The sequence below is a fragment of the Salmo salar genome, chromosome 05 (genome assembly GCF_965601325.2).
Source record: "Salmo salar chromosome 05, fSalSal1, whole genome shotgun sequence".
NCBI lineage: Eukaryota > Metazoa > Chordata > Actinopteri > Salmoniformes > Salmonidae > Salmo > Salmo salar.
In genome coordinates, this window is record NC_138295.1 from 50,209,429 (window position 1) to 50,237,112 (window position 27,684).

At 41.7% G+C, this 27,684-nt stretch overlaps 1 protein-coding gene across 1 annotated transcript; it reads right to left on the reverse strand.

Moving 5' to 3' along the window:
• Positions 1 to 774: 774 nt before the first annotated feature.
• Positions 775 to 26,066, reverse strand: LOC106605035 (failed axon connections homolog). Its single transcript, XM_014200267.3, has 6 exons — positions 25,585 to 26,066; positions 21,669 to 21,804; positions 21,202 to 21,398; positions 12,815 to 13,032; positions 4,317 to 4,433; positions 775 to 3,824 (listed from the first exon to the last, which is right to left on the reverse strand). Exons 1-6 carry the CDS (start codon positions 25,839 to 25,841, stop codon positions 3,472 to 3,474), a joined length of 1,278 nt encoding a protein of 425 aa, XP_014055742.1. The 5' UTR covers positions 25,842 to 26,066; the 3' UTR covers positions 775 to 3,471.
• Positions 26,067 to 27,684: the final 1,618 nt, after the last annotated feature.

Sequence of the window (27,684 nt, forward strand, 5' to 3'; positions counted from 1 at the left end):
AGTCAGTCCAGAGCCACAGATGCTCCAGTGTTTGTGTGTTGACTCAGTGTAATTTGTTTGCTCTAATTTGTTTTGGTGTGCCAGGGGAGTTCCCTTTTTAATTTTCCTCTCTGTGTTTATCCCTCTTTGTGGAGTGCTGATCTGTTAAGCGTGAGAAAGGGAGGGAGAGGGCTAAAGGAGAGAGAGAGAGAGAGAGTGAGAAAAAGAAAGAGAGAGGGCACAGAGAAAGAAAGAGAGGCAGTGAGAGAGGTGGGATGTTTCAGGAGCTGTGCAGATTGTTTTAAGCTCTGGGTGCCCCTTTGGGCCCAAAGGCCTCGCTCGCAGCCTGCACCTGCTCCATCCCTGGGGATCCTGGTTCCTGATCCGTGGCCCTCTCTCCCCCCAGCCCAGCACCACCACCACACAGCCCCCTCTCCCCTCTCCCTGAGCCCCAGCCTTCTCTCCTCCTCCTCTCCCCCCTCCTTGCTTCCAGCTCCTGGCAGAGCCTTAATCAGCCCGCCTCCGCGCCTGGATGCCTGCCACTCGTTAGCCTGATTGAAAACACTGTGGCTCACATGCTAAACACACACAGACCCAAGCACACACAACAAATGCAGAGTAATAATATAGGGTACTAATATGTAGAATACTAATATATGCACACAAGAAAATAATGTTAGAGGTGAAAATAATTGTGAAATGAATTATTCTAAATACTGAACGCGCAAATGTTGTACAATTACAGTATAAAATACCAACATTCAGACACACAGCAACACAACTCATACACAGATCATTTTTTAAATTGTCACAGCTATTGTTTAATGAAATCATTGAGAGTAATCATTGTCATACAGCCACCTCACCTTTGGGTTATCATAATTGGACATCCATAGGTAGTTTGTCAGTATGTTACAGTGGATTCATGAGTTTATCACACTTATGTACATTTCCCTGTAATGTAATGTTTCCACTAACAGGACATACATTGTTCTAATATAGCTTGACAAAGTAGTCGCACTGATATAATGAGTTATCCATATGTAGCATGGTAAAAACGCATCCCATAATATAACGCAGGTTGATGGTTTTTTGGGGGGATGAATCATGTTCTGGAGGCAGCTCTGCCCCATATGATACAGGCTCCTCTGCTGTTCTCTCATTGCAGGTCTGGTCTGCCCATGCTTCTAAAATGTTTTTAATTTCAACAATAAGACAATGCAATTCAATCAAACACCCTCAAAAAGATTTGCTTAATTACAGACACAAAAAGAGTATTTAAAATACACTTAAAGGACAGTTGAGAAAAGGTTTAGACAGATCCATGTCTTGGTCCCCATTGTTTTGCAATTTTATGTTTCATCATTGGGAGGTAGGGTGAGTATAATCTTAGCAGATTGACAATTGACTCTTTTATTTGGTCTTTTGTCTATGTGCCTTTGCAAACAACTCTTTACTTTGACATTGCAACTTTGCGAATAAATACGATCTTCTCTCAGGGTCATCCTGATACACCTATCAATATTTCAACTTGAATGCCTAGCTACTACACAGACACCCAGTGACCTGTGTCATTGATGTACATGTCTCCTTCCATTCATTTGGCCTTACCATCTTATCACGACAATCCCCAGCATCCTAGGTGCATTAGTTTTGCCCATTTTAAACAACATGCAAAAAAAATATACCTCTCCTTGAGAGCAATAAAGACACAAACGATAAAACATCGCAAACTTAAGTTAATCACAAATAAAAACAAAGTGCTGGCACTGTTTTCAAATAAGTTGTGAGTTACTGAGTGAAGAAAGCAAAAATCAATCTGCATTCACGATTCACATTCAACCCCTCTTTTCATAACTTCTGTGCACTAAGGCTTATATCATACCTGGTAATGTAGTCATATTACAGCCCACTATCATCTTTCCGGTCTCTTTCTCTCAGACACGGAGCCCCACACACACACACACACACACACACACACACACACACACACACACGTAAAGGGATAACACTACTTGCTACAAATGGGCCTTTCCATTCTGTTTCAGCAACTTCCTGTATTAGTATGGTGTTAATACTGAAGTGAAAACGAATGCATTGTATTATTGTTATTATTTCATTAAACAATGCAGCTGTTTTTATCTCAATATCAAATAATTTCTGGGTAACATTTAAGTACCTTACTGTTCTGATTGTTTTCAATTCAAATGGTCAAAAAGAAACAAAAACAGCTTCTTAGCAAAGAGCAAATTCTCAAGCAAAAATGTAGCTAGGACTGTCGGGAGTGGTCTGGGTGGGGTGGGGAAAACCGAAAACTAGCTGTTATTGGCACAGGTTTGGAAATCGATTTCTTAACGGTCTATTCTTATTGGTTTGATGTCACCAGGCAGGCCAAAACTCCATCCCACCAAAACAGACTGAAATTTCAAGAAGTCTTTTCAAACAGCGCTTACGCTAAAAGGACATTATCATCATTTTCACAATATCATTCCAACCTCATAGTGTGGAAATATATATAAAACACAGGAATATCACGTTTTGACTTCACTGGGCCTTTAACATTCCAAGTGGCAGAAACTGACAGGACTCGAGACCGTAGAGCTAAATAGACAGCAGGATGAATGTATAGATACAGCACCCTCTAGTGGTGAGATACAAGAGTCGGCTCTACAACCAGTCTGTACTGGTAAGAATGTTACATCTCCAGTTCCTTTCGCGTATCCCAATCTCCTTCACTAGAGTGAAGTTAGACACAGAGTTGATGGAAAGGCCAGTGATTATGGCTGATGCTCAGCAGCAAGCCACAAACCATTGGACTACTGGTAGAATAGCCCACCGTTAGTAAGACACAGACTAGAGCAGCCACCCAAGTCAAAGACTCTTTATATATCACTCTTTACAATGTGTCCAAGTCATAACAAATGACTGACCTCAGTTCTCTAAAATCCAGTGTTTTCATGTTTCTGCTACCATCATCGCCGTCTCTCTTTCACTAGCTACATTTCTAAAGAAACAGCCATGTTGTCTGTATTCCATGGACAGATACACCACTAACTGGTTCAACCAACAATCTCTCTCATAATGTTTTACACTAGCCTGTACCCTTGGACAACTGACACAAATAAGGCAATGTCTGTGATAGTGCCATATTGGCAATGTCACAATCACTAGGGGTGAGGAAATCACATTGTAACACATGAAACATGGGGTTCGATTTATACGCTCTGCATACAAATAAACAGTTTGTCTGAGCTCACTGATATTACATTGTTAGGATATAGTTTTCAGTCATCGTGGAATATAACTGCGCCTCCATGTGTGAGCACAGATCTCTGGAAGAGAGGGAAGGGCAGCAGCAGAAGCAAGAACTGTGCCTCTGTGTTCTGCAGCTCTATGATGCCAATCCAGATAGCAGCGCCCTGATTAGTTTGAAGTTCCCGGCCATCTGACTGCCTCAGCCAAACCCAACCCACCTCCCTGGATAACGATGGGTCAAGGGTTGGGAGGTTTGGGACCGGAAGGGGCAGGATTAGGAGGGTCAGGACTAGGAGGGTCACACTTGAGCTGCGGCCCATTGTCCGAGCCCGTGCCCACGTCCGAGTCGAACAGCGAGTGGTCCGTATCGGGGGAGTGAGTGTGTGAGTGTGTGTGTTTGTCAGAGGCATCACTCTCCTCCATGGTGTCTGTCCGGGAGAACAGGCCAAAGTCCATCAGGCCTGTAGAAGAGCCCTCGCTGCTGTCAGTGTCTGCGCCGTCATAGTACACGTCCTCTATGTCCACGAACCACTCAGGCCAGAACTTTCTCCGCATGCGCTCACAGAACATGGCCAGGTTGACGAGCTCGCCTAAAACACAGTGGACAAGGGGATAGAGGAAGTACAGATTCCAACGTCAGTTCTGAAGGAAAATGTACATCGGTGTCAGAGCATCGTCTGATTTCATACTCAGACTTTGATTGTCAGATTTTGTACGGTTCGAAAATGAAAAGAGACTGGTCTTTTATCTCTGACTGTCTCTGTTCTCTAAAGACTGAAACCATGACTAGTAAATGAGAAACAACACTGCGCATTACAGTCTTTCACTGTCATCTAGTGGAAGAAGTATGCAAGTACACCTGGATTTAAAAAAAAAGAACATTGCATCCTATTCTACACATGCCTTTAAATCTATAGAACAATACATTAGGTACAGAATTTGTTATACAATCTTGATAACAACATAATAACACAATAATAGCACAATCACAATGCACACTTTTAAAATCAATCAATTATGATGCTTTGGTATTGTGAGTAGGAGTAAAACATTTCAACAAGATGCTGAGAGATTGAACTGACCTTTGATGAGCTGTTCAGGACGTGTGCCGGGTAGTGTCCACATGGCCTGGGCCAGGTGACCAAACACAGCAGCATCTACTGTCGACATCTTAGGCCCCATGAAGTACTTCTTATCTCCTGCAGGACAGATGAACAACTGGGGTCGGTAACAGATATCAACCTACTATCAGTCAAGAGAATACCGTAAGAAAAACTCGCTGAGTGCCTCAGACTCTTCACGGAGCAGCCTGTAAATTACAAACAAAACAGTGAAAGCAACTTTGTATTTAAGTGGGATCGCGTATTTTGCAACTCATGATTACATCTTCTGTCATCGTGGGAATGACAACTGGTTGCAGTTCAGAGTTAACTTGGATACTAAGGAGATCCTGAGGGAAATCGACGAGTATCAACAGCTTTATGCTATGGAGGAACAACATACTCCATCGTGGAAAGAACTCACAAAATAACTCTAACCCAACAAAAAAAAGAGGACGATTTACTTACCGTTTAAGTAGAGGATAGTGCTCTTGCTGGAATCCATGCAACACTTGAAAAGTCACCCCATACAGAACCAATCAGTCGATATAATCGAGAACATCATCAGAAATAACGCGATATGAATCCGCGGGGCTGCGTGGGAGTTCGGAGTTAAACCAGAGTGAAATTCTCACGCTCCAAGGAGAGAACAAGGCGCTCACAGGCAAGGTAACCCTCGATTCCAACATGGATTGTCTACTCAGGGAAAACAGGGTGATGAGGGAGTCGCCACTAGACATACAAAGCTGTAGCATGCGTGAAAATCTAATCTTTTCTGGGATTCCTGAGGACGCATCCAATAATCCAGAGGGGGCGATCAGAGAGTTCATGCAATCCGCCTTGAAACTTCCTCTCTAGAGACTGTAAACAAGGTGGTTTTCCGCCGAGTGCACAGACTTGGAGCGACAAGACCAAGAGTCCCCCGACCTATCATCGCAAAATGTGAACACTACCAACGAAAGGAGCTGATCAAAAGCAGGGGAAGTGAGTTTAAAGGGACCAAATTCGGTCTCAATGACCAACGTCGCAAGAGGCTGTATCCTGTACAGAGCAGAGGCGGGAGAGGGGTAAGCGTGCCTTTCTCATTTTGGACAAACTCTTTATAGACGGACAGCTTCATAACACCATAGCTGTAATAAATTCTACGTGGACGTCAGGTTAAGAAAAAAAAAGTATGGGACTATAAAAAATATCTGAACACTATGAAGTTGATATGAACCCACACGCAATCAATTGCATGCTCGCTTACACATACGGATTTATCCATACACACACTTGATGTCTCTCTCTTCTCCCCTCTCAATTGTTAAGAACTTTTCTATAATTTAATTAGCTTTTTTGTTTATCTATCTTTTATATGTCTTTGTCTACATGTTTATCTATGTTTACAACAAGCAAGGGGAAGATATCAGAATAGGGACATTGGGGAATGATAACATATTGTACGGGATACATTTGTACTGTAGTGAAGCCGTCTCTATAGTAATGCAAGGTCTCTTTCATCATCATGTGAAAACGTCAATTACAATGGAAATGCTGGGATGTGTTTTTCAATGAAAAATGATGTTAAAGGTACTTATGATGCAACTATGATGGTGATAGGATAGGGATTACAATTATCATCCTGAATATTAAGGCTATACTCCCTTCATGCTACACACATAGACAGTCAACCATGCAAATTGGCTGGGTTATTATTTATTTGGACATAACACATCATAGTCTTACTCTTATCCAGACATCATACACACACACACTAATTCACATCCAATATCAAATTGTATTTGTCACATGCGCCGAATACAACAGGTGTAGTACTTTGTATTGCGTATATATTGTACCTTACAGTGAAATGCTTACTTACAAGCCCTTATTAACCAACGATGCAGTTTAAGAAATACCTAAAAAAAAAAAATGTTAAAAAAAAGTAAGAGAAGAAAAACAAATAATTAAAGAGCAATAACAACAGCGGGGCTATATTACAGGGGGTACCGGTACAGAGTCAATGTGCGGGGGCACCGGTGTCGAGGTAATTGAGATAATTATATACATGCAGGTAGGGTTGTTAAAGTGGCTATGCATAGATAATAACAGAGAGTAGTAGCAGCGTGGGGGGGGGGGGGGGTAAGCCATTTGATTAGCTGTGCAGGAGTCTTATGGCTTGGGGGTAGAAGCTGTTTAGAATACTCTTGGACCTAGAGAGAACAGTCTATGACTAGGGTGGCTGGAGTCTTTGACGATGTTTAGGGCCTTCCTCTGACACCGCCTGGTATAGAGGTCCTGGATGGCAGGAAGCTTGGCCTCGGTGATGTACTGGGCCGTACGCACTACCCTCTGTAGTGCCTTGCGGTCAGAGGCCGAGCAGTTACCATACCAGGCAGTGATGCAACCCGTCAGGATGCCTCGATGGTGCAGCTGTAAAAATCTTTTGAGGAGCTGAGGACCCATGCCAAATCTTTTCAGTCTCTTGAGGGGGAATAGGTTTTGTCATGCCCTCTTCACGACTGTCTTGGTGTGCTTGGATCATGTTAGTTTGTTGTTAATGTGGACACCAAGGAACTTGAAGCTCTCAACCTGCTCCACTACAGCCCCGTCGATGAGAATGGGGGCGTGCTCGGTCCTCTTTTTCCTGTAGTCCACAATCAACTTCGTCTTGATCACGTTGAGGGAGAGGTTGTTGTCCTTGCACCACATGGTCAGGTCTCTGACCTCCTCCCTACAGGCTGTCTCATCATTGTTGGGGATCAGGCCTACCACTGTTGTGTCATCAGCAAACTTAATGATGGTGTTGGAGTTGTGCCTGACCACACAGTCATGATTGAACAGGGAGTACAGGAGGGGACTGAGCACGCAGCCCTGAGGGGCCCCCGTGTTGAGGATCAGCGTGGCAGATGTTGTTACCTACCCTTACCATCTGGGGGCGGCCAGTCAGGAAGTCTAGGACCCAGTTGCAGAGGGAGCTGTTTAGACCCAGGGTCCTTAACTTAGTGATGAGTTTTGAGGGCACTATGGTGTTGAACGCTGAGCTGTAGTCTATGAATAGCATTCTCACATAGGTGTTCCTTTTGTCCAGGTGGGAAAGGGCAGTGTTGAGTGCAATTGAGATTGCATCATCTGTGGATCTGTTGGTGCGGTATGCAAATTGGAGTGGGTCTAGGGTTTCTGGGATAATGTTGATGTGAGCTATGACCAGCCTTTCAAAGCATTTCATGGCTACAGAAGTGAGGGCATCGGGTCGGTAGTCATTTAGGCAGGTTACCTTAGTGTTCTTTGGCACAGGGACTATGGTGGTCTGCTTGAAACATGTTGGTATTACAGACTCGGACAGGGAGAGGTTGAAAATGTCAGTGAAGACACTTGCCAGTTGGTCAGCGCATGCTCGGAGTACACGTCCTGGTAATCCGTCTGGCCCAGCGGCCTTGTGAATGTTGACCTGTTTAAAGGTCTTACTCACATCGGAGGGCAAGGGTAGATTAGCCACTCGTCGCCTGGTCCTCACAGGGCACCCTGATCTTTTGCCTCAAAATCTAAATTTCCTTCTCCAGCGAATCACGGGGATCAGGGCCTGGTCAGGTGTCAACAGTATATCCCTCGCGTCCGACTCATTGAAGAAATACTCTTCATCCAGTTTGAGGTGAGCAATCCCAGTTCTGATGTTTAGAAGCTCTTTTCGGTAATAGGAGACGGTAGCAGCAACATTATGTACAAAACAAGTTACGAACAATGCAAAAAAACAAACAATAGCATGATTGGTTGAGGGCCATACACAACCTACTTAGATTTACTACACATATCTTGACTCAATTTTCTAACATCTGTGGCATTGGCTCACAGGCAAAGGAATGAAACAAATATTGCTAAAACCTGTTTCTTGAATTCTAAATATCAGACATTTGAAATCTCTATTTTGACTGTCATAATACCTCTTATGGCAGTAACTTTACAAGCACTAATTATGGTAAATGTAGACTGAGAATGGTATGTAGTTATGGTAAGGGGTGAAATAAGTATAGCCAGTTATAATTGTAACGGTTTAGCAAAAAAAAAGATCAGTCTTTACGTGGCTAAAAGAAAAGGAACATAACATATTATCAGGTGTGAAGGTAAGACCCGGATGCAGACAACGAATTAACAATGGTTTAACAATCCATCAGGGGCAGGCAATAGACCGGTCAAGGCAGGCAGGGGTCAGTAAATCAGAGGTGGGGCAACGGTACCAGACGGCGGGCAGGGTCAAGGTAGACAGAGGTAAAAAATACAGAGGTGGGGCAAAGGTACCGGTCGGTAGGTAGGGTCAGGGGAAGGCAGAGTGGTCAGGCAGGCGGGCTTTAGAGTCAGGACAGGCAAGGGTCAAAATCAGGAGGGCGAGAAAAAGAGACACTAGTAAAAGCAGGAGCTGAGACACAAAAATGCTGGTTGACTTGACAAACAAGACGAACTGGCAACAGACAGAGAACACAGGTATAAATACAAAGGGGATAATGGGGAAGATGGGCGACACCTGGAGAGGGGTGGAGACAATCAAAGACAGGTGAAACAGATCAGGGTGTGACACATATACTGTTTACAGGAAACTCACTCTACATCCTAAGATGAAGTTGTGTGGAAAAAGGAATGGGGTGGTGAAATAATTTTCAGTCATGGACAAAGGAACTCAAAATGTGTGATGATATTAATTAACAAAAATGTCATTCTGAATGTGCAAAAAAAGTAAGGAATGATTCGCAAGGAAGGTGGATCTTTTTGAATATGAAAGTGCATGAAAAACAGATTTGGCTCATTAATCTATAGGGTCCGAATAAGGATGATCCATAATTCTTTGAAAATATTTATACCAATTTATTGAACTTAAAGGCAACAAATAATCAAATCATTATGGTGGGAGACTATAACAGTGTTAAGTACCTCAATGGACCATAAAGGAAATCACTCTACAAACTATCCTCACCGTGCCCTTAAGGAAATCAAAAATATTATGGACACATTAGAAATAGTGGATATTTGGAGACTAAAAAACCACGACCTAGTGAGATATACTGTACATGGAGACTTAATCAAGCTCGTCGTCTTGACTACTTTCTTGTCTCTTTCATCAAAGGTTAAAAAAGAATTAATAGGAGACAGAATGGGATCAGACCATCATCTAATTGGCCTTCACATAACTTACAGAATTTCCACGTGGACGGGGATATTGGAAATGTAATCAACGTTTACTGGAGGACAATTTATTTTTAACTATGACAAAATTATTTATAATTACATTTTCAAGTACAATATAGGTTCAGCAAATCCCCTTATTGTTTGGGATACCTTTAAATGTACTTTCAGAGGCCATTCAATTCAATATTCATCAATAATAAAAAAGCAGTTTCTGGCTAAAGCGACAAGACTAACAAGGGAAATACATGAACTAATACTACAGGTAGATAGATAAAAAATTATACTACAGAGATACAAAATAAGTTACAGGAAAAACAAAAAGAACTGGAGGAACTTATTCAAGAACAATGTAATGTAATCTATTACAAAAATAAAGCAAACTGAATGGAATATGGAGAAAAATGCACCAAATTCTTCCTGAATCACACTGGAACACTAACAATATTTTTTTATCCAGAAACTCGTTACTGAAGACGGAGTCATCTATGATTCTCCGAATAAAATTTAAAAATAGGAAGCTAAATATTTTAAGCAGATTTTCTCTTTTCCGTCTCGTCCTCACCCACTAAATGACGATTACTGTACGGAATTCTTCCATTTAAAATAATGGAAAATGAACAAACGTACAGAAGGATCAGTACATAGGCCAAATTACAAAGGAATAACTTTTTGAGGCTATTGAATACTTTCAGTCTGGAAAAACCCCAGGGCTTGATGGCATTCCGGTAGAGGTATATAAGCCTTTTTTTATATACTCAAAGCTCCATTGTTAGCTTGTTTGCCTTTGTGCAGATTGCCATGTCTCATTTTCGATTAATTGAAAATGCTACTTTTTTCAAAGTATCTCTCTTTTTCAAACAAGCATTGAGCTGGCTACAATTTCATCCCCCTGAAAAGAGAGAACGAATATTACAACAAATATTATGTCTGAACTCAAATGTGCTGGTTGATATAAGCCCTGTATTTATGGGAAAGATGTTTGAAAAGGGTATTTTATTTTTAAATGATATTGTAAATTGGAATGGTAGAGTTATGTCTTGCATGGAGTTATCAGAATTGTATGGGAAGGTTTGCTCAATCCAAGATTACAACCAATTGATTACAGCATTACCCCAAAAATGGAAGAAGCAGGTGGCAGCAGGAGGAGGTAGGGAACTGGTCTGTCTGCCCAATATAAAGGATCAAAACTGGCGGAGGAATAAAAATAGCATAAATAGGAAAGCATACCAGTTTCATTTGAGAACCAGAATGTTGACAGCTGTGCCATACAGATGCTAAATAGTTGGGAAGAAATTTGATGTACCGATTCCAGATTCTATTCGATTAGATAGATTGAAATTGTATATTAAACATCACAGCATATTTGAAAGATATATGGTGCATAGAAATCTGAAGAAGGTGGCCAGCAGAGATAGGTGGGATGAGCTGAGGGAAGCTGAGGGTTTGGATGTGGAATTGGAGACAAGTGGGAGTGGAGTTGCTGGGCGGGGGATAGAATGACGGTCAAAGGTAAAATAAAGTCAAAATAAAATGTAACAAAAAGTACGTTTGAATGACACTGAGGGGCAGTGTTTTTACAGTGTAAAAAGTTTACAGTCTTTTTACAGTGTTTATCATATATGCATAGTCACTTTAACTATACATTCATGTACATACTACCTCAATTAGCCCGACTAACCGGTGCCCCCGCACATTGGCTACCCGGACTATCTGCATTGTGTCCCGCCTTCCGCCAACCCCTCTTTTACGCTACTGCTACTCTCTGTTCATCATATATGCATAGTCACTTTAACCATATCTACATATACATACTACCTCAATCAGCCTGACTAACCGGTGTCTGTATGTAGCCTCGCTACTTTTATAGCCTCGCTACTGTATATAGCCTGTCTTTATACTGTTGTTTTTATTTCTTTGCTTATCTATTGTTCACCCAATACCTATTTTTTTACTTAAAAATCGCACTGTTGGTTAGGGCCTGTAAGTAAGCATTATACACCTGTTGTATTCGGCGCACGTGACAAATAAACATTGATTTGATGCCGTGCAGGTGTTTGTACACATGCAATATACACACACTCTCATTCAAATGCACACGTGCACATACACAGACACACACACGTAAATGGTGCCATACATGCACTCAAACATATTCAGTTGTCCTTGCTGTTATGATTTTTGTTGTCCTTGATGTCTTTTGTTTTTTGCATTGTTGTTTTCCTTTGTCTTTCTCTTTTTTTTGTCTTTTGTTCATTTTGTTGGTTGTTGGTGCATTGGGGGGGGGGGAAATGTAATTATTTTATAACTTTTTTTTTTCGGGGGGGGGGGGGGGGGGGTACTTGGATGGTTGAGGGGCAGCTCTTGGGGAACTGTGGGGGGGATCTTGGAGGGCTGGTGGGAGATCTGTCGACGTGCCCTTGAGCAGGGCATTGACCCTGGTTGCTTCTGTGTGGCGCTCTGAATGGGAGGCTGTTAGATGACTAATGTGATGTAGTTGTTGAACGGCTTCACTGCAAGTATATTGTATGTTTTAAATATTCAATAAAAAATAAACTATCAACACCAACCAACACCAACTATTAACCAACTGCCATCATACCCACAGAGAAACACCCAGCCAACCAGGAGAACACTTTGACGTTATAGTAGTTATATTCAAAGCGCTAAAGTAAATTCAGATTGCACATATTATACTATAGTTTACGACCTTGCAAAGATTTTACTCTAAAATCAATAGACATTCTCTGCTCTTTTCCCTACTAAAATACATTTGAAACACATATTGTAGTTGGAAGCACAGTGCATATACAGTATCTCACCACTAGAATGGAAGAGGGTAAAATGGATCTGTGCATAAAGGACATACACCACTACAAAGTAAATCTTACAGTGAACTTTAAATGACCCCATGTTATAATTGATACCGGATGATTAGGAAGCCTTCCTTAACCATTGTTCCTCATATCTCCATCATCAAGTAGCCAATTCCTCAACACTCTGACAATACTGTGAGAGCATTAAGAAATTGGCTACATCATCAGTTGTTCCTCAGTTGCCCCTAGTCTCTCCCTGAATCCCAAATCATCCCCTAGTCCCTACCACCTAGGCACTTGTGTAGATTTGAGAGGATTGGATCACTGTAAGCAATATGGTTGTTGGTCCATTTTGCCCTCTGATAGGCCAGGTACAATTGCCGCTATATTGCTTACACCTGTCCTATCCTCTCATATCTACACAAGTGCCTAGGCCTAAGGGTTGATTTGGGATTAACCCTCTGTCTACCCCTACCCTCCCATCCCCCTGTAACCCTCCATACATACCGAGCAGTTCGGCCAGTGTGCGCATGTCCTTCTCCATCAGCTTGTAGACTTCCTCCTTGGAGAAGCGTCCGATGCCATGGCCATACATCTCCCTTTGCACCATGCTGCTGTTCAGGTGGCCGAGGATCCACTTTAGCATGTCACTGAGAGGACCAGTGACTGACAGCATCTTCTGGGTCTCCTCCAGGTTTTCTACCCACTGGCAATAGGCTATTGTCCTGTATAGAAACACAAATATACAGGTTATAGTACAGTCTTATATAGATAACACATAGATAGGTTGTCTACTGGCAGTAAGCTATCGTCTTGTATAGTTACACAAACATAATACAGGTTATTAACCCAGTGGTAGTATAGTATAATCATATGGAAACACATACACTGTGTGTACCAAACATTAGAATGCTCTTTCCATGACATAGACTGATCAGGTGAATCCAGGCTGGCTGATATACACTGTGTTGTAGGCCTCTAGCAGCCCAGTAGGCATTAAAACAGGGTGGCAGGGAGACAGGATGCAGAGAGAAAGTACAGAACAGGGAGAAAACCCTTCATCGGTTTCAATAACTACTTTAATATTGCATATATATACATCCCATACTGATATATATATATATATACACACACTACCGTTCAAAAGTTTGGGGTCACTTAGAAATGAATAGGAAATATAGTCAAGACATTGACAAGGTTATAAATAATGATTTTTAATTGAACTAATAATTGTGTCCTTTGCTTTCGTCAAAGAATCCTCAATTTTCAGCAATTACAGCCTTGCAGACCTTTGGCATTCTAGTTGTCAGTTTGTAGAGGTAATCTGAAGAGATTTAGCACGTGCTCCAGCAGGTATATCTCACTGGTCACCCCCAAAGCCAATTCTTCCTTTGGACGCCTCTCCTTCTTCCAGTTCTCTGCTGCCAATGACTGGAACGAACTGCAAAAATCACTAAAGCTGGAGACTATTACCTCCCTCACTAGCTTTAAGCTAGTGAGGGAGGTAACGCCAGGGTTGTGGGTTCGATTCCCACAGGGGGCCAGTATTTAAAAAAAAAATGTAATAAAAAAGGTATGCACTCTACTGTAAGTCGCTCTGGATAAGAGCATATGCTAAATGACTAAAATGTAAAACGTAAAATGCAAGCACCAGCTGTCAGAGCAGCTCACAGATCACTGCACCTGTACATAGCTCATCTGTAAATAGCCCATCCAACTACCTCATCCCATACTGTGTTATTTATTTATTTTGCTCCTTTGCACCCCAGTATCTCTACTTGCACATTCATCTTCTGCACATTCAACCATTCCAGTGTTTAATTTCTATATTGTAATTACTTCGCCACCATGGCCTATTTATTGCCTTACCTCTCTTATCCTACCTCATTTGCACATGCTGTATATAGATTTTTCTACTGTATTATTGATTGTATGTTTGTTTATTCCATGTGTAACTCTGTGTTGTTGTATGTCAAACTGTTGTGCTTTATCTTGACCAGGTCTCAGTTGCAAATGAGAACTTGTTCTCAACTAGCCTACCTGGTTAAATAAAGGGGAAATAAAAATATATATATATTTTTAACCCCACACTTCCTGAAGCACCTCCCACAAGTTGGATTGGCTTGATCGGCACTTCTTACGTACCATACGGTCAAGCTGCTCCCACAACAGCTCCATAGGGTTGAGATCCAGTGACTGTGCTGGCCACTCCATTATAGACAGAATACCAGCTGACTGCTTCTTCCCTAAATAGTTCTTGCATAGTTTGGAGCTGTGATTTGGGTCATTGTCCTGTTGTAGGAGGAAATTGGCTCCAATTAAGCGCCGTCCACAGGCTATGGCATGGAGTTGCAAAATGGAGTGATAGCCTTCCTTCTTCAAGATCCCTTTTACGCTGTACAAATCTCCCACTTTACCACCACCAAAGCACCCACAGACCATCACATTGCCTCCACCATGCTTGATAGATGGCGTCAAGCACAGAGTGTGCAAAGCTGTCATCAAGGCAATGGGTGGCTATTTTGAAGAATCTGAAATATAAAATATATTTTGATTTAACACTTTTTTGGTTACTACATGATTCTATATGTGTTATTTCATAGTTTTGATGTCTTCACTTTTATCCTACAATGTAGAAAATAATACAAGTAAGAAAAACCCTTGAATGAGTAGGTGTGTCCAAACTTTTGACTGGTACTGTATATACATATCTTTTTAAAATATATTTTCCTTGATTATTTTCCACTAATCGTACCACCGCTCCCCTAATTGGAGAAAACTAATGAACAACAACACTTAGGCTTCTAATTCCAGCTTAAACATACCATATACATTTTATGGACACAAACTATTTTACAATAGTTATCTTTTGTTTGTTTTCCTTCCGCTACCCTCAACCCCTCCCATCTATTTCTGAAGACCACCCAGTTTGATTTCTATTTGTCATATATTTTTTTAACTGTGCTGTTTAACAAAAGTTCTGAACCTACACACATTTTACAGACACAGTATATTTTACATTGGTTATCTTGTTGTTATTAGTCCCACCCTTCAGCTTCACTCAACCCCTCCCATCTATCTCTTAACACCATCTATATTGGATTTCTATTTGCCATATTTTTCAACTGGGCTGTGATGTTTCACAAAGTTATGAAACTTTCTATTCTCCTAGTTTTGACAGATTCAGCAAAAAATAATAATAATCGATTTGATCGACTTTTCAAATCACCCAGTAGTGCTATCTGCAGAGTTAGCTCCAGGTAAATGTTGCAATTCTTCGGCCATTCCTGAATCTGTGACCAAAAATTAGCTACATCTGGACAGTACCAAAATAAATGATCTAATGACTCTGCCACCTCGCAGCAAAATCTGCAGAGCTGGGAAGGTGGTACCCCCCATAAATATAACATTCTATTGGTTGCAAGAATTTTGTATAATCATTTAAATTGAACAATTCTAAGTTTTGAATCCGGCATCGTTTTGCATGTCAATTCATAAACCATGTGCAATGGAATCGCTACATCGGAAATCTCTTCCCAACTTTTGGGCTCCCGAGTGGCGCAGCAGTCTAAGGCACTGCATCTCAGTGTTAGAGGCGTCACTACAGACCCTGGTTCGATTCCAGGCTGTATCACAACCGGACGTGATTGGGAGTCCCTTAGGGTGGTGCACAATTGGCCCAGCGTCGTCTGGGTTAGGGTTTGGCCAGTGTAGACCGTCATTGTAAATAAGAATTTGTTCTTAACTGACTTGCCTAGTTAAATAAAGGTTTTAAATATATATAAATAAAAGTATTTTGCAATATATATGGCACAGCTGTAAATGTTTTGATTCTTAAATCAAACTGGTATATATTTTTCTTTATCATAATTTTCTTTAACCAATTTTGGTCTACGGTTTTCTGTTCCCAAAACTAGAATCTATTACAAACAGAGTGGACTACGTTTTTTAGATTTGACCCTTTGCCAAAGTTTTAAAAAATGGCATTGTTTATAAGGAGTTCATGTGCAAATTGAGTTATTGCACAGAGTTGGCGTTCCTTAACGGAAATATGCAAATACGTGCTAGAATGCGCCAACAGGATCTCGCTATCTCGTGCTTGGATCTACCCCCTACTTGCTTGTTCTGCCCACTATGACTAATTTGTTCCCATTGTAAACGACAGGCTGTGGTCTATCTTGGGTTAGTTCGAAGAAAAAAATAAATTTGCTGCCACTGTATAATGTGTGTTTTTTTTATTTTACCATACCATCTCCATCACCTGCTCTACCACTCTAAGGCAATGAGATGAGAGACATTTTGAATTCATCTTTCACCTTCAGTTATCAGGACAAAAGTAATGAATGTATTGTGATAATTAACAGTCAGCTCTCTAGTCAAAAAAAGATTGAGCTGTCTAGAAAAGGATCTGCTTCAGAGGCTAAACCAGACAAATCTGAGATCAAATCATAATAACTATTTAAATGATTTCAATACCATTAAACAGTGCCCTTACTTATAACAACTTGAGCTCTACACAATAGCAATGGAAGACCAATGACAATCTTTACTACACCAGACATTGAACCTAATATACAGTACACGTACATTGTGACAAACAGCACAATCTCACATACCAGGGCCCAGATTCACAAACACTTCTTACGCAAAAACATAAGAAGCTTCTTAAGAAGAAAAAAAAAAGAAGTTCATGAGATAATTCGTAAGTGCAATTCCTCAACAATATCTTTAGATGTTATGATTTTCTTGCGAACTTCTCAAATATCTTCTTAGTTTGTTTGTTGCTAGGCAACCGATTTAGCTGGCCATCTAGCTAGTAATGGCAATCATGTTAACATATTTCCTACAGAGATTACTGTTCTAAGACATGTTCTTGGGTTTAAAATAATCAATACTGAAACTTTCAGATGAAGTTTGAGTGAATTAAACATGTTCAATTGCTTTCATGATCTTATTCTCTCACTGCCCTGAGTTTAAGACAAGGGTTTAGCTATAAGAAATAGCGCAATAAATTTCCAATAACCTTTTTGAGGAATATCAGCTTTGCTTAACTTTCGTCATAGGTCCATAGCGAAGGAAAAAATTGCAGTTAAGAAGAAATGTCTTCTTTGGAAGGTTTCTTGAATCTGGGCCCTGAAGCATATCTCTGTCACAGAGCAGCCTCCCTCTCCATGTTGTCATAGCAACATCAATCAATCATTTACCGGCCTGGAGAGCTGTATATGACCTCAGCACGCTGTAACCTATGCTGCTAACCTCAGCTGGCCAAACAGAGCAACAAGCAGCCCAATAGTCCTGCACAGCCATAAATAACGTAATCAATAGTAAACCTAGCCTGCGAGAGGGAGGGGGTTAAGAGGAGAGAGACTAGAGAAGGAGGTGATAAGGGAAAAAGAAGACAGGAGAAAAGAGCTAGCGAGAGAAATGGAGTGAAAATGAGAGTTATATGAATGACCCTTACTCTACAGCTGCAGAGAAATATAATGGACCCCCCCCCTCTCACCCTGTAAATATTGCAGAAAAGAGCTTGATGAGCAAGTAGGCACTCACTCCTCTTTTCTTTGACATTCATGCACAGAAACAAATGCTTTTAGATGTGTCATTCATCAGACTACCTCTCCCTGGGCCCCAACCAGGAAAGGCTCAGTCTGCGTCCAAAATGGCACCCTATTCCTTACAAAGTAGTGCACTATATCAGGAATAGGGTGCCATTTGGAATGCAGTATCAGTGACTTCCCAGCAGAAGCCTCACCAGGACAGATGCCCAGCAGTGACTCACCGATAATGTAGACTCCCAGGCATTTACTATAAGTAAATCCATAATGTACATTGGGGGAAAAAAGTATTTGATCCCCTGCTGATTTTGTACGTTTGCCCACTGACAAAGAAATTATCAGTCTATAATTTTAATGGTAGGTTTATTTGAACAGTGAGAGATAGAATAACAACAAAAAAATCCAGAAAAACGCATGTCAAAAATGTTATAAAATGATTTGCATTTTAATGAGGGAAATAGGTATTTGACCCCTGTGCAAAACATGACTTAGTACTTGGTGGCAAAACCCTTGTTGGCAATCAGAGGTCAGACGTTTCTTGTAGTTGGCCACCAGGTTTGCACACATCTCAGGAGGGATTTTGTCCCACTCCTCTTTGCAGATCTTCTCCAAGTCATCAAGGTTTCGAGGCTGACGTTTGGCAACTCGAACCTTCAGCTCCCTCCACAGATTTTCTATTGGATTAAGGTCTGGAGACTGGCTAGGCCACTCCAGGACCTTAATATGCTTCTTCTTGAGCCACTCCTTTGTTGCCTTGGCCATGTTTTGGGTCACTGTCATGCTGGAATACCCATCCACGACCCATTTTCAATGCCCTGGCTGAGGGAAGGAGGTTCTCACCCAAGATTTGACAGTACATGGCCCTGTCAAATGATGCGGTGAAGTTGTCCTGTCCGCCCAAAGCATAATGTTTCCACCTCCATGTTTGACGGTGGAGATGGTGTTCTTGGGGTCATAGGCAGCATTCCTCCTCCTCCAAACACGGCGAGCTGAGTTGATGCCAAAGACCTCCATTTTGGTCTCATCTGACCACAACACTTTCACCAGTTGTCCTCTGAATCATTCAGATGTTCATTGGCAAACTTTAGACGGGCATGTATATGTATTCTTGAGCAGGGGGACCTTGCGGGCGCTGCAGGATTTCAGTCCTTCACGGCGTAGTGTGTTACCAATTGTTTTCTTGGTGACTATGGTCCCAGCTGCCTTGAGATCATGACAAGATCCTCCCGTGTAGTTCTGGGCTGATTCCTCACCGTTCTCATGATCATTGCAACACCACGAGGTGAGATCTTGCATGGAGCCCCAGGCCGAGGGATATTGACAGTTCTTTTGTGTTTCTTCCATTTGCGAATAATCGCACCAAATGTTGTCACCTTCTCACCAAGCTGCTTGGCGATGGTCTTTTGTAGCCCATTCCAGCCTTGTGTAGGTCTACAATCTTGTCCCTGACATCCTTGGAGAGCTCTTTGGTCTTGGCCATGGTGGAGAATTTGGAATCTGATTGATTGATTGCTTCTGTGGGCAGGTGTCTTTTTTACAGGTAACAAGCTGCGGTTAGGAGCATTCCCTTTAACAGTGTGCTCCTAATCTCAGCTCGTTACATGTATAAAAGACACCTGGGAGCCAGACATCTTTCTGATTGAGAGGGGGTCAAATACTTATTTCCCTCATTAAAATGCAAATCAATTTATAACATTTTTGACATGCGTTTTTCTGGATATTTTTGTTGTTATTCTGTCTCTCACTGTACAAATAAACCTACCATTTAAAATTATAGACTGATCCTTTCTTTATCAGTGGGCAAACGTACAAAATCAGCAGGGGATCAAATACTTTTTTTCCCCCACTGTAGCTGTGGATGACCACTTGGGATTACTATAGTGAGTGACCTTAGCCGGTCCCAATTCATTCCCAACCCTCCCCTTGGCCCTAACCCTTCAATCTTTGCAGATCTTGAAGGTGGAGGCAATATGGTGGAAACTTTACCACTTCACTGCTTATACACTACATGCCCAAAAGTATGTGGACACCTGTTCATCGAACTTCTCATTCCAAAATCATGTGCATTAATGTGGAGTCGTTCCCCCCCTTTGCTGCTATAAAAGCCTTCACTCTTCTGAGAAGGCTTTCCACTAGATGTTGGAACATTGCTGCGGGAACTTGCTTCCATTCAGCCACGAGCATTAGTGAGTTCGGGCACTGATGTTGGGCGATTAGGCCTGGCTTGCAGTCAATGTTCCAATTCATCCCAAAGGTGTTTGATGGGGTTGAGATCAGGGCTCTATGCAGGCCAGCCAAGTTCTTCCACACCGATCTCGGCAAACAATTTTTGTATGGACCTCGCTTTGTGCACGGGGGCATTGTCATGTGAAAACAGGAAAGGGCCTTCCCCAAACTGTTGCCACAAAGTTGGAAGCATAGAATCGTCTAAATTGTCATTGCATGCTGTAGAGTTAAGATTTAGCTTCACTGGAACTAAGGGGTCTAGTCCGAACTATGAAAAACAGCCCCAGACCATTATTCCTCCTCCACCAAACTTTACAGTTGACAGTATGCATTGGGGCAGGTAGCATTCTCCTGGCATCCGCCAAACCCAGATTTGTCCGTTGGGACTGTCAGATGTTAGGGTGATTCATCACTCCAGAGAACGCTTTTCCACTGCTCTAGAGTCCAATGGCTGCGAGCTTTACACCACACCAGCCGACGCTTGGCATTGCGCATGGTGTTCTTAGGCTTGTGTGCAGCTGCTCGGCCATGGAAACCTTTTCATGAAGCTTCTGACGAGCAGTTCTTCTACTGACGTTGCTTCCAGAGACAGTTTGGAACTCGGTAGGGAGTGTTGCAATCGGTGGTCCCGTTCTGTGAGCTTGTGTGGTCTACCGCTTCCCGGCTGTGCCGTTGTTGCTTCTAGTCGTTTCCACTTCACAATAACAACACTTACAGTTGACCGGGGCAGCTCTACCAGGGCAGAAATTTGACGAACTGACTTGTTGGAAAGGTGGCATCCTATGACGGAGCCGCATTGAAAGTCACTGACCTCTTCAGTAAGGCCATTCTATTGCCAATATTTGTCTATGGAGATTGCATGGCAGTGTGCTCGATTGTATACAACGAGTGTGGCAACGAGTGTGGCTGAAATCCCTGAATCCACTCATTTGAAGGGGTGTCCACATACTTTTGTATATATAGTGTACCTATCTAGACTCTTTCAGACATGCTAACATCAAGGGTTAAGGGCCAAGGGGGAGGGTAGGGAGCAATTTGGGAACAGCTGTGACATATATGGAGTCAACAATGTAGCAGTAGAGGACAAGAGGGTATATTAATTGACTGAGTCACCAGTAGAGGTGCTCCTCCACCATCTTGGTGACAGCCCGGGACACGGCTCTTTCCTGGGGACTGAGGTTCTTGTTGAGGTTGACGCCCAGCTTCTCTTCCAGGAAGTCAATGATGAACTCTGACCCCGACACCTGCTGCCAGTTATACTCAATCCATGGCATCTTGCCCTGCGGAGAGAGCTTCCCATCAAAGTAGTTCTGCAAGGGGGAGAACAGAATGGGGTTCAGCACTGGGAAATTTACACACTCTAGTTGTTTCTGAAAATGTAGGACTGGTTTCCCAGGCTCAGATTAATCAATGATTAATCCTGGACATAATCAATGATTAATCCTGGAAATAAAAAAAACATGCATAAGGAGAATTTCCATTTAAAGTGCTTTTTAGTCCAGGAATGTAAGCTTAAATCTGTGTGCAGGAAACCAGTTCTACTTTTCAAGTTCTACTTTATCATACACAGACTATTGTACCTGGTAGGGCAGGTCCACCATGCGTAGGTAGGTCTCCGTCTTGAGGCAGAATGGTGAGAGGCTGGGGACCCCCGTGTTTGGCCTGGAGAACTGGTGGAGGATGATGGCATCTTTAGAGTCCAACTCCTGCTCCTTCCTAGAAAACACCCGGGGAGACAAAAGGCCAACTGAAAAGGTGTGCTATATGGAGGCAACAGCAAACTAGTACACAGGTGGGAGCCCCATGAGATAAAATACTTGAAAACAATTGTTTTGTCTCTGTGGCAGCCACTTTAAAAGTCATCAAAGTTTCTGTGACAACAGTACAGCTATTTCCAGGTCAGTTTGTGTTGTGAGGACAATATCATAACTCGCCCTGATTGGAGGAGATCAGAGAGTAGGATTAGTTGCATCTCTGTTTCAGGCTCTTAGTAATCTCACTGGGAGGATAGGGTCTCACCTAGTGCCTATTATATAATGGTGACACAGCAGCGAGAGGAACTATTCTTAAATTCCCTGAGCTCTGTGTTACAGAGGGCATTTCCATACAAGGACCGATGAGCATCAACATGTGAAGTTCATAGAAGCATGTCAAATTGTTTGTCAAATGAAAGTGAAGACTCTATATTTTTGAGAAATTAAGGCATATATACATTCCGTTACCAAAAACCCACATATCTTTAAGATGTTTCCTAATTTCTCTCCATAATGAGGGAGGATGATGACATTTCACAGAAGTAACAAGTAAAGGTAGACCTACCAATTAGTTATAGTGTTTTTACTGATATCAAGTTTGTCTATGAATTAAGTAATTTAAAACTCGTAATTCTGTTACCAAATCGGTAATGGAATTATTGCAAAATCAGTGACAGAATTACTGCAATTGAATTGGCTACAATGGGAAATCATACTAGTCACACATCACACTTGGGTCACCTGCTACTGTCCTCCCTTCAACTGGCATACTATTATGTTCAGCACATAACTGTGTTTTCCCCTTTCTGTCACCTGTCGGTCAAATCAGAGAGGAAGAGGTGAAGCGAGAGGGTTTACTCCTGTCAAAATCGGTCCATGATAAGCAGACCGATAAGTAGACTGCCTGCCTTCCCGCCTTTGGGACAACAACTCCCATTGTTAGGGCGGAGACAAGACCATCTTGTCATTATATACAGTATCTCAGGTCAAAGCAAGACTGTAAAAACAATCTGGACAGCCCCTCCCTCTCTCTCTGCTGCTCTCTCTATTTTTTTCTCTCTCCAGTTAATGTCACATCTCCTGGCTCTTACTGAAACCTACCACCTACCCTCTTTCCATTTACTGTAATAAGCATCCTCATTGAACATTGAAAAGTAGTTGGAATTTGGTCAGTCCGCCCTGGCCGGACCAAATCTGAACAAATCAAAGATGTCTGTTTCACAAGTTTGGACAGCATAGTACAGCACAGTAGAGAACTAGAGTACAAAATAGTACAGTAAAGAAAAGGGGAGTACTGTACTTTACAGTAGAGCACACGAGTACTGTGCTGAACTCTACTGTAATGTGCTGTGCTCTACTGTGATGTCCAAACATAGACATCTATGATTGTTTCAGATTTGGTCTGGTCCGGACCAACCAAATCTGATCTTGTTTGGGGGTGGAGGTCAATACAATAATACCCAGTGTGTAGAATAATACCCAAATATGCAAAAGAAGGAGATAGCATATTTCTACATTTGTTTACCTATTCAGGATACAGCACCATGAAAATATGATATTAATATCCATAATTATCCATTTTTGTATAGTACAGATCATGGACTCGTGATGTAATTTAGTTACTGTAATTATATTACCAGTTGTAAATCTACTTCACCTACTGTAGTTCAATAACAAACTAAACACTTCTAACTCAAGGTGCCATGTCATAGCTGACACCCCATTCTATCTGCATACCATTTTTTAAATCTTAATTCTGAGTAGATATTTAACCGCTTTTGGAAAACATGGTCGCATTAAAAACTGAGGGAGATTTTTCTGTTACAAAACTTTGCATCTGCACAGTTCTTCCATTTAAATGTGATTTTGTGAAACCTTCTGTGTAAATTGTTCAAAGAAGTCTTTGTGCATAGAGTTGTATGGTTTGTTATACTTTGAAATCAATGTTTTTGGTTGGCATACATTTTAAAATGCCTCCTTTTCTATAAATCCAGGGCCTAGGCAAACTGCAAATTGGGTATTTATGTTTGGTGCAGGGAAGTCTTCCAAGAAGTGTGTGTGTGTGTGTTATCTAAGTCAAAGCATAATTGTGTACCGTCGAATTGCCCTAGAACAACGTGTCCCTTCACTATATTTAAGTGACCAGTCTAAACACTCATGCACACAAGTACACACAGATACAATACACCATTTTAAGATAATGAGATAGATATTGAGAGGGTAAATTCATCATCATATTACTGGCTCCATGGTATTCAATGGCCCTACAGCAGAAAAAAAAAACTAGAAGTTCAGACAAGTCCTATTTCAATCCTCTACTACTAATGAAATAAAGGCCTATGAGGTTAATCAAGCTTGTGAAAATCTGATAAGAGTCCTTACATTTCCACCCCACAGTTTTTAATGGTGGGTGACTGACACTGACATATATTTTGGCTTTAATAATTAAACATAGCCTACAGTACAGGGGCATGCTGCCTTGCAATTACTCTAGTTCTTACCTAAATTAATTTGATTAATTATAGCCTACATATATCCAGGAGAGCAGGAATGGACTCCATCCAAAGTCAGTTACATCAGCAGGCGTTTTGTAACACCTTGAAATCGACTTTCATTTATGCAAATAAATATGGCATGTATATAAATGATAGCCTACTTTGGCTAATGAAATGTATAGGCTAGGTTTTCGGTACAATGGTCTTGCGCAGGTCAGTCTACGACAGAATAAACAACTCACATTCCCACAAAATGTCGCTGTCCATACAACCGTGGTGCTGAAACCATCGAAACGACGTAGGCTACGTCGCAGCCCATTTTTCAATGGTGCGGAAATTCTGGACCGTGCAAAAGAAACACTATTGTATTTAGGCCTAGATACAGGGAGTTCCTTTGAGAAGAATTACTCAAAGGGGTGGCATAGAACATACATGCTGCAGATTTACTGTCAAAATGTAGTTTTCTATGATAGAAGCATGATAATAGTAGGCTTATGCGACGTGATTCAGCAATGTTTCCAAATTAGGAAATGCAAAGCCACTCCTATGACAGACTATATGGAGCCACTGTTACAGAATGTACCATAGGCCTAAATGATTGACTGACGACTGTGTGGGGACAGGAGCGCCATTCATTACGTTAACAATAGGCCTGGATTAATCTTCCTTCTCAAAGATTAAACCAGACGCATTTCATTCAACAGTAGGCTACAAACGTCCGCTTTCACTAAACATAAATCTTAAAATAGCTCACGTGAGAGGTTAGTAAAGGTAATTCTGATACCACTGCTGCAGTGCTAGAGAAATTCATATTTATGCTCAAGATATGGCACAAGACCTGACGCGTAATTTTCCACATTCCAATATTTTTGCATCTCCTGTCCTTGCCTCCTTGGGGGGGAACTATATCATCAAACAGCTGCACAATCTAGCCTACAGTGCAGGAAGAGATGATTCCGCGAATATATGAACAAATGTAAACAAACGACAGCAATATTCTGTTTTTCAGAGATCTGTCAAGAGCAGCTGTTCAGAAGTGACAGCAAGTGCGCACCCCCAGCCACACACATCCAGCCCATCCCCGAGGGTATTCATTATTTTATAATGTTAGATCATTATTGTGAATATTGTAGATTAAGCCTACGCAAACACAGCCTAAGCATCACACAAATGCACACATTTGATCATGTGAACCAATACCCTTGCAGATTGTGTCATAGCAGCGTATTTTTGCCATTGTAGCCTACCTGATGGCGAGCAGCTCGTGTAATAGGTAGGCAGCAGCAGCGAGGAGGGCACCGCCTGTGATATAGATGGTTTTCTTCCACCAGGAATCCGACCCCAATCCCGACATGGTCCCACCGTAGTCCTGTAAAGGGATTGCGACGATATAGCCATAAAGAGAGTGAGTCTCGTCGGAGCCACATATCCCCAAAGGAAGGCTGTGATTCCGCCCGAGTTCAACCACACAGGGTCGGGACGAGGCGAAACCAGACCCCCACATACTCTATCAATCGCCGCGTGGCGCCTGCGTCCTCCCGCAAACCACTCCCGGCTTCATCAATATGTCACAACAGTCCTATGTTGCATGGCGATATGCTATTTAATATATGCCATCTGCCAAACATTAGAAATATACATATTCCGGCCTGATGGTGTCCGCACCCCCAGCTCGGCATCCTCCGCCAGCCCTCGGAGCCTTTGTCTGTTCCAATGGAAACGAGTGGCAGACGGTGAGTACTCCCCTAACATCTGAGCCTCATGACAACAAAACCACCACACAGAGTTGATGGGGATAGTTTGGGTTTATGCTGTTTTAGTTTTTTAATTATTTCAAATCAAAGGCTTTAATATAGGGCAATTAGGCCAGGCCTTACATCATGATTATAAAGACGTCTGTAAAACACATTGTATTTACATTGATTTCTAAATACTAATTAAATGGATCAAGCAATTGTGTTGTTTTCTTGGAGCATTGTTATATGGGCAATTTCACTATTCATTGTCCTGCAATATCTCCATAGCAACATTTACCTATATACAGTAGGCTTAGTGTTTAGCCATTATTGAATGCACAACACACTCTTCGAGTGCTATAACTACTGGCGCATGTTCAACAACAACATGCTTGCATAGCAGTCGGTTACCGCTAAAGTCGGTTATACTCACTCTGTAGTAACTCCGGAAGTGTAAAAAGGCATTCATCTTGGAGAATACATCCGATCAATGTGCTTTCCGTTGTGATTGTTTGGATCATACCTAATGTTGCTAAACAACTTTGCTTGAAAAAGGGACCGCGCTTTCGTAAGAATTCTTTAATGTAAGGTCAGTTACATCACTGGTACCCCTCTGTCTTGAGCTAGTCCCAACCAACAATGTATATAAACCCTGGATTGCTAATGCTATGTTTTGGCCATTGATAGGCTTTGAAGCCACCGGTCGGGCAAATTGGTATTCCCCAGTAGGAGCTGTCCTCCATATGAATGAATGGAATTCTACAGTCTTTCAATTTAATGTTAATAACAAAATTACATGTATTTAAGTATTTGTTGTTGTTGTAGTAGTGGGGACAGTAACATTAATCTCTAAAAAATTATACTTGGAATAAAACGTTTTTATTTTTATGTTCAGCTCACATAATATAATTTAAAGGTGCAATACGATGTCTGTAATAGAATAAACGTGGCAAACACTAATGTATACATTAATAAATGCATTTCTATAGCTTCCAAAATATTGAATGCCAAGATGGAGGCATGGGGGCCTATCTAGTGTATATATAAATTATTGGTGCCAACCCAGTGCCGCCTGCATCCGTGCGCTCTGCTTTTCCCAAACCGGTTCAGGGTCAGCATTGCACCTCATAAGGAATGCTTTTCAAACAGATTCATTGTAGTTCTGAAATCGTATTCAATAATCCGTTTATTATAGCTTCCTGCTTATACATCCAATATCCTTACTGCACAGCCATACTGCAAGCGTGTGCATTCCAGCGGCTTCGTGGGCGCTCACGTCACTGGAGGTAGACTACAGTCTATTGGACAAATTGTACATGTTCATCCTGTTCAAACTTGGTCTGCTAAATGTATGGCAGAGCAATCTTATTCAGCTTAAGTGTGTGACTGAAAACCAGCCCTGGACTGTTCTATAACCTACATCGACATAAAATGAGCAGCTTTTAAATGCAATTTGTTAGAGGCCAGTGGGGCATGTGACTAGAATAACAACATTTGTGTCATGAGGGGGAAGAAAAAAAACCATACCTTTTTGCATTTCAGCACATAGTCCTGGGCGTTGTCTACATATAAGGGCAAATGGAAAAATATGACAAACACGCAGTCCATCTG

Excerpts from the sequence above, each read along its gene's own strand:
- LOC106605035 (XM_014200267.3), bottom strand. The coding sequence starts at position 25,841 with ATGTGGGGGTCTGGTTTCGCCTCGTCCCGACCCTGTGTGGTTGAACTC. Across the intron at positions 21,805-25,584 it reads CACGAGCTGCTCGCCATCAG|GAAGGAGCAGGAGTTGGACT; the intron begins GTAGGCTACAAT and ends GGTGTTTTCTAG. Across the intron at positions 4,434-12,814 it reads CACACTGGCCGAACTGCTCG|GAGATAAGAAGTACTTCATG; the intron begins GTATGTATGGAG and ends TCTGTCCTGCAG.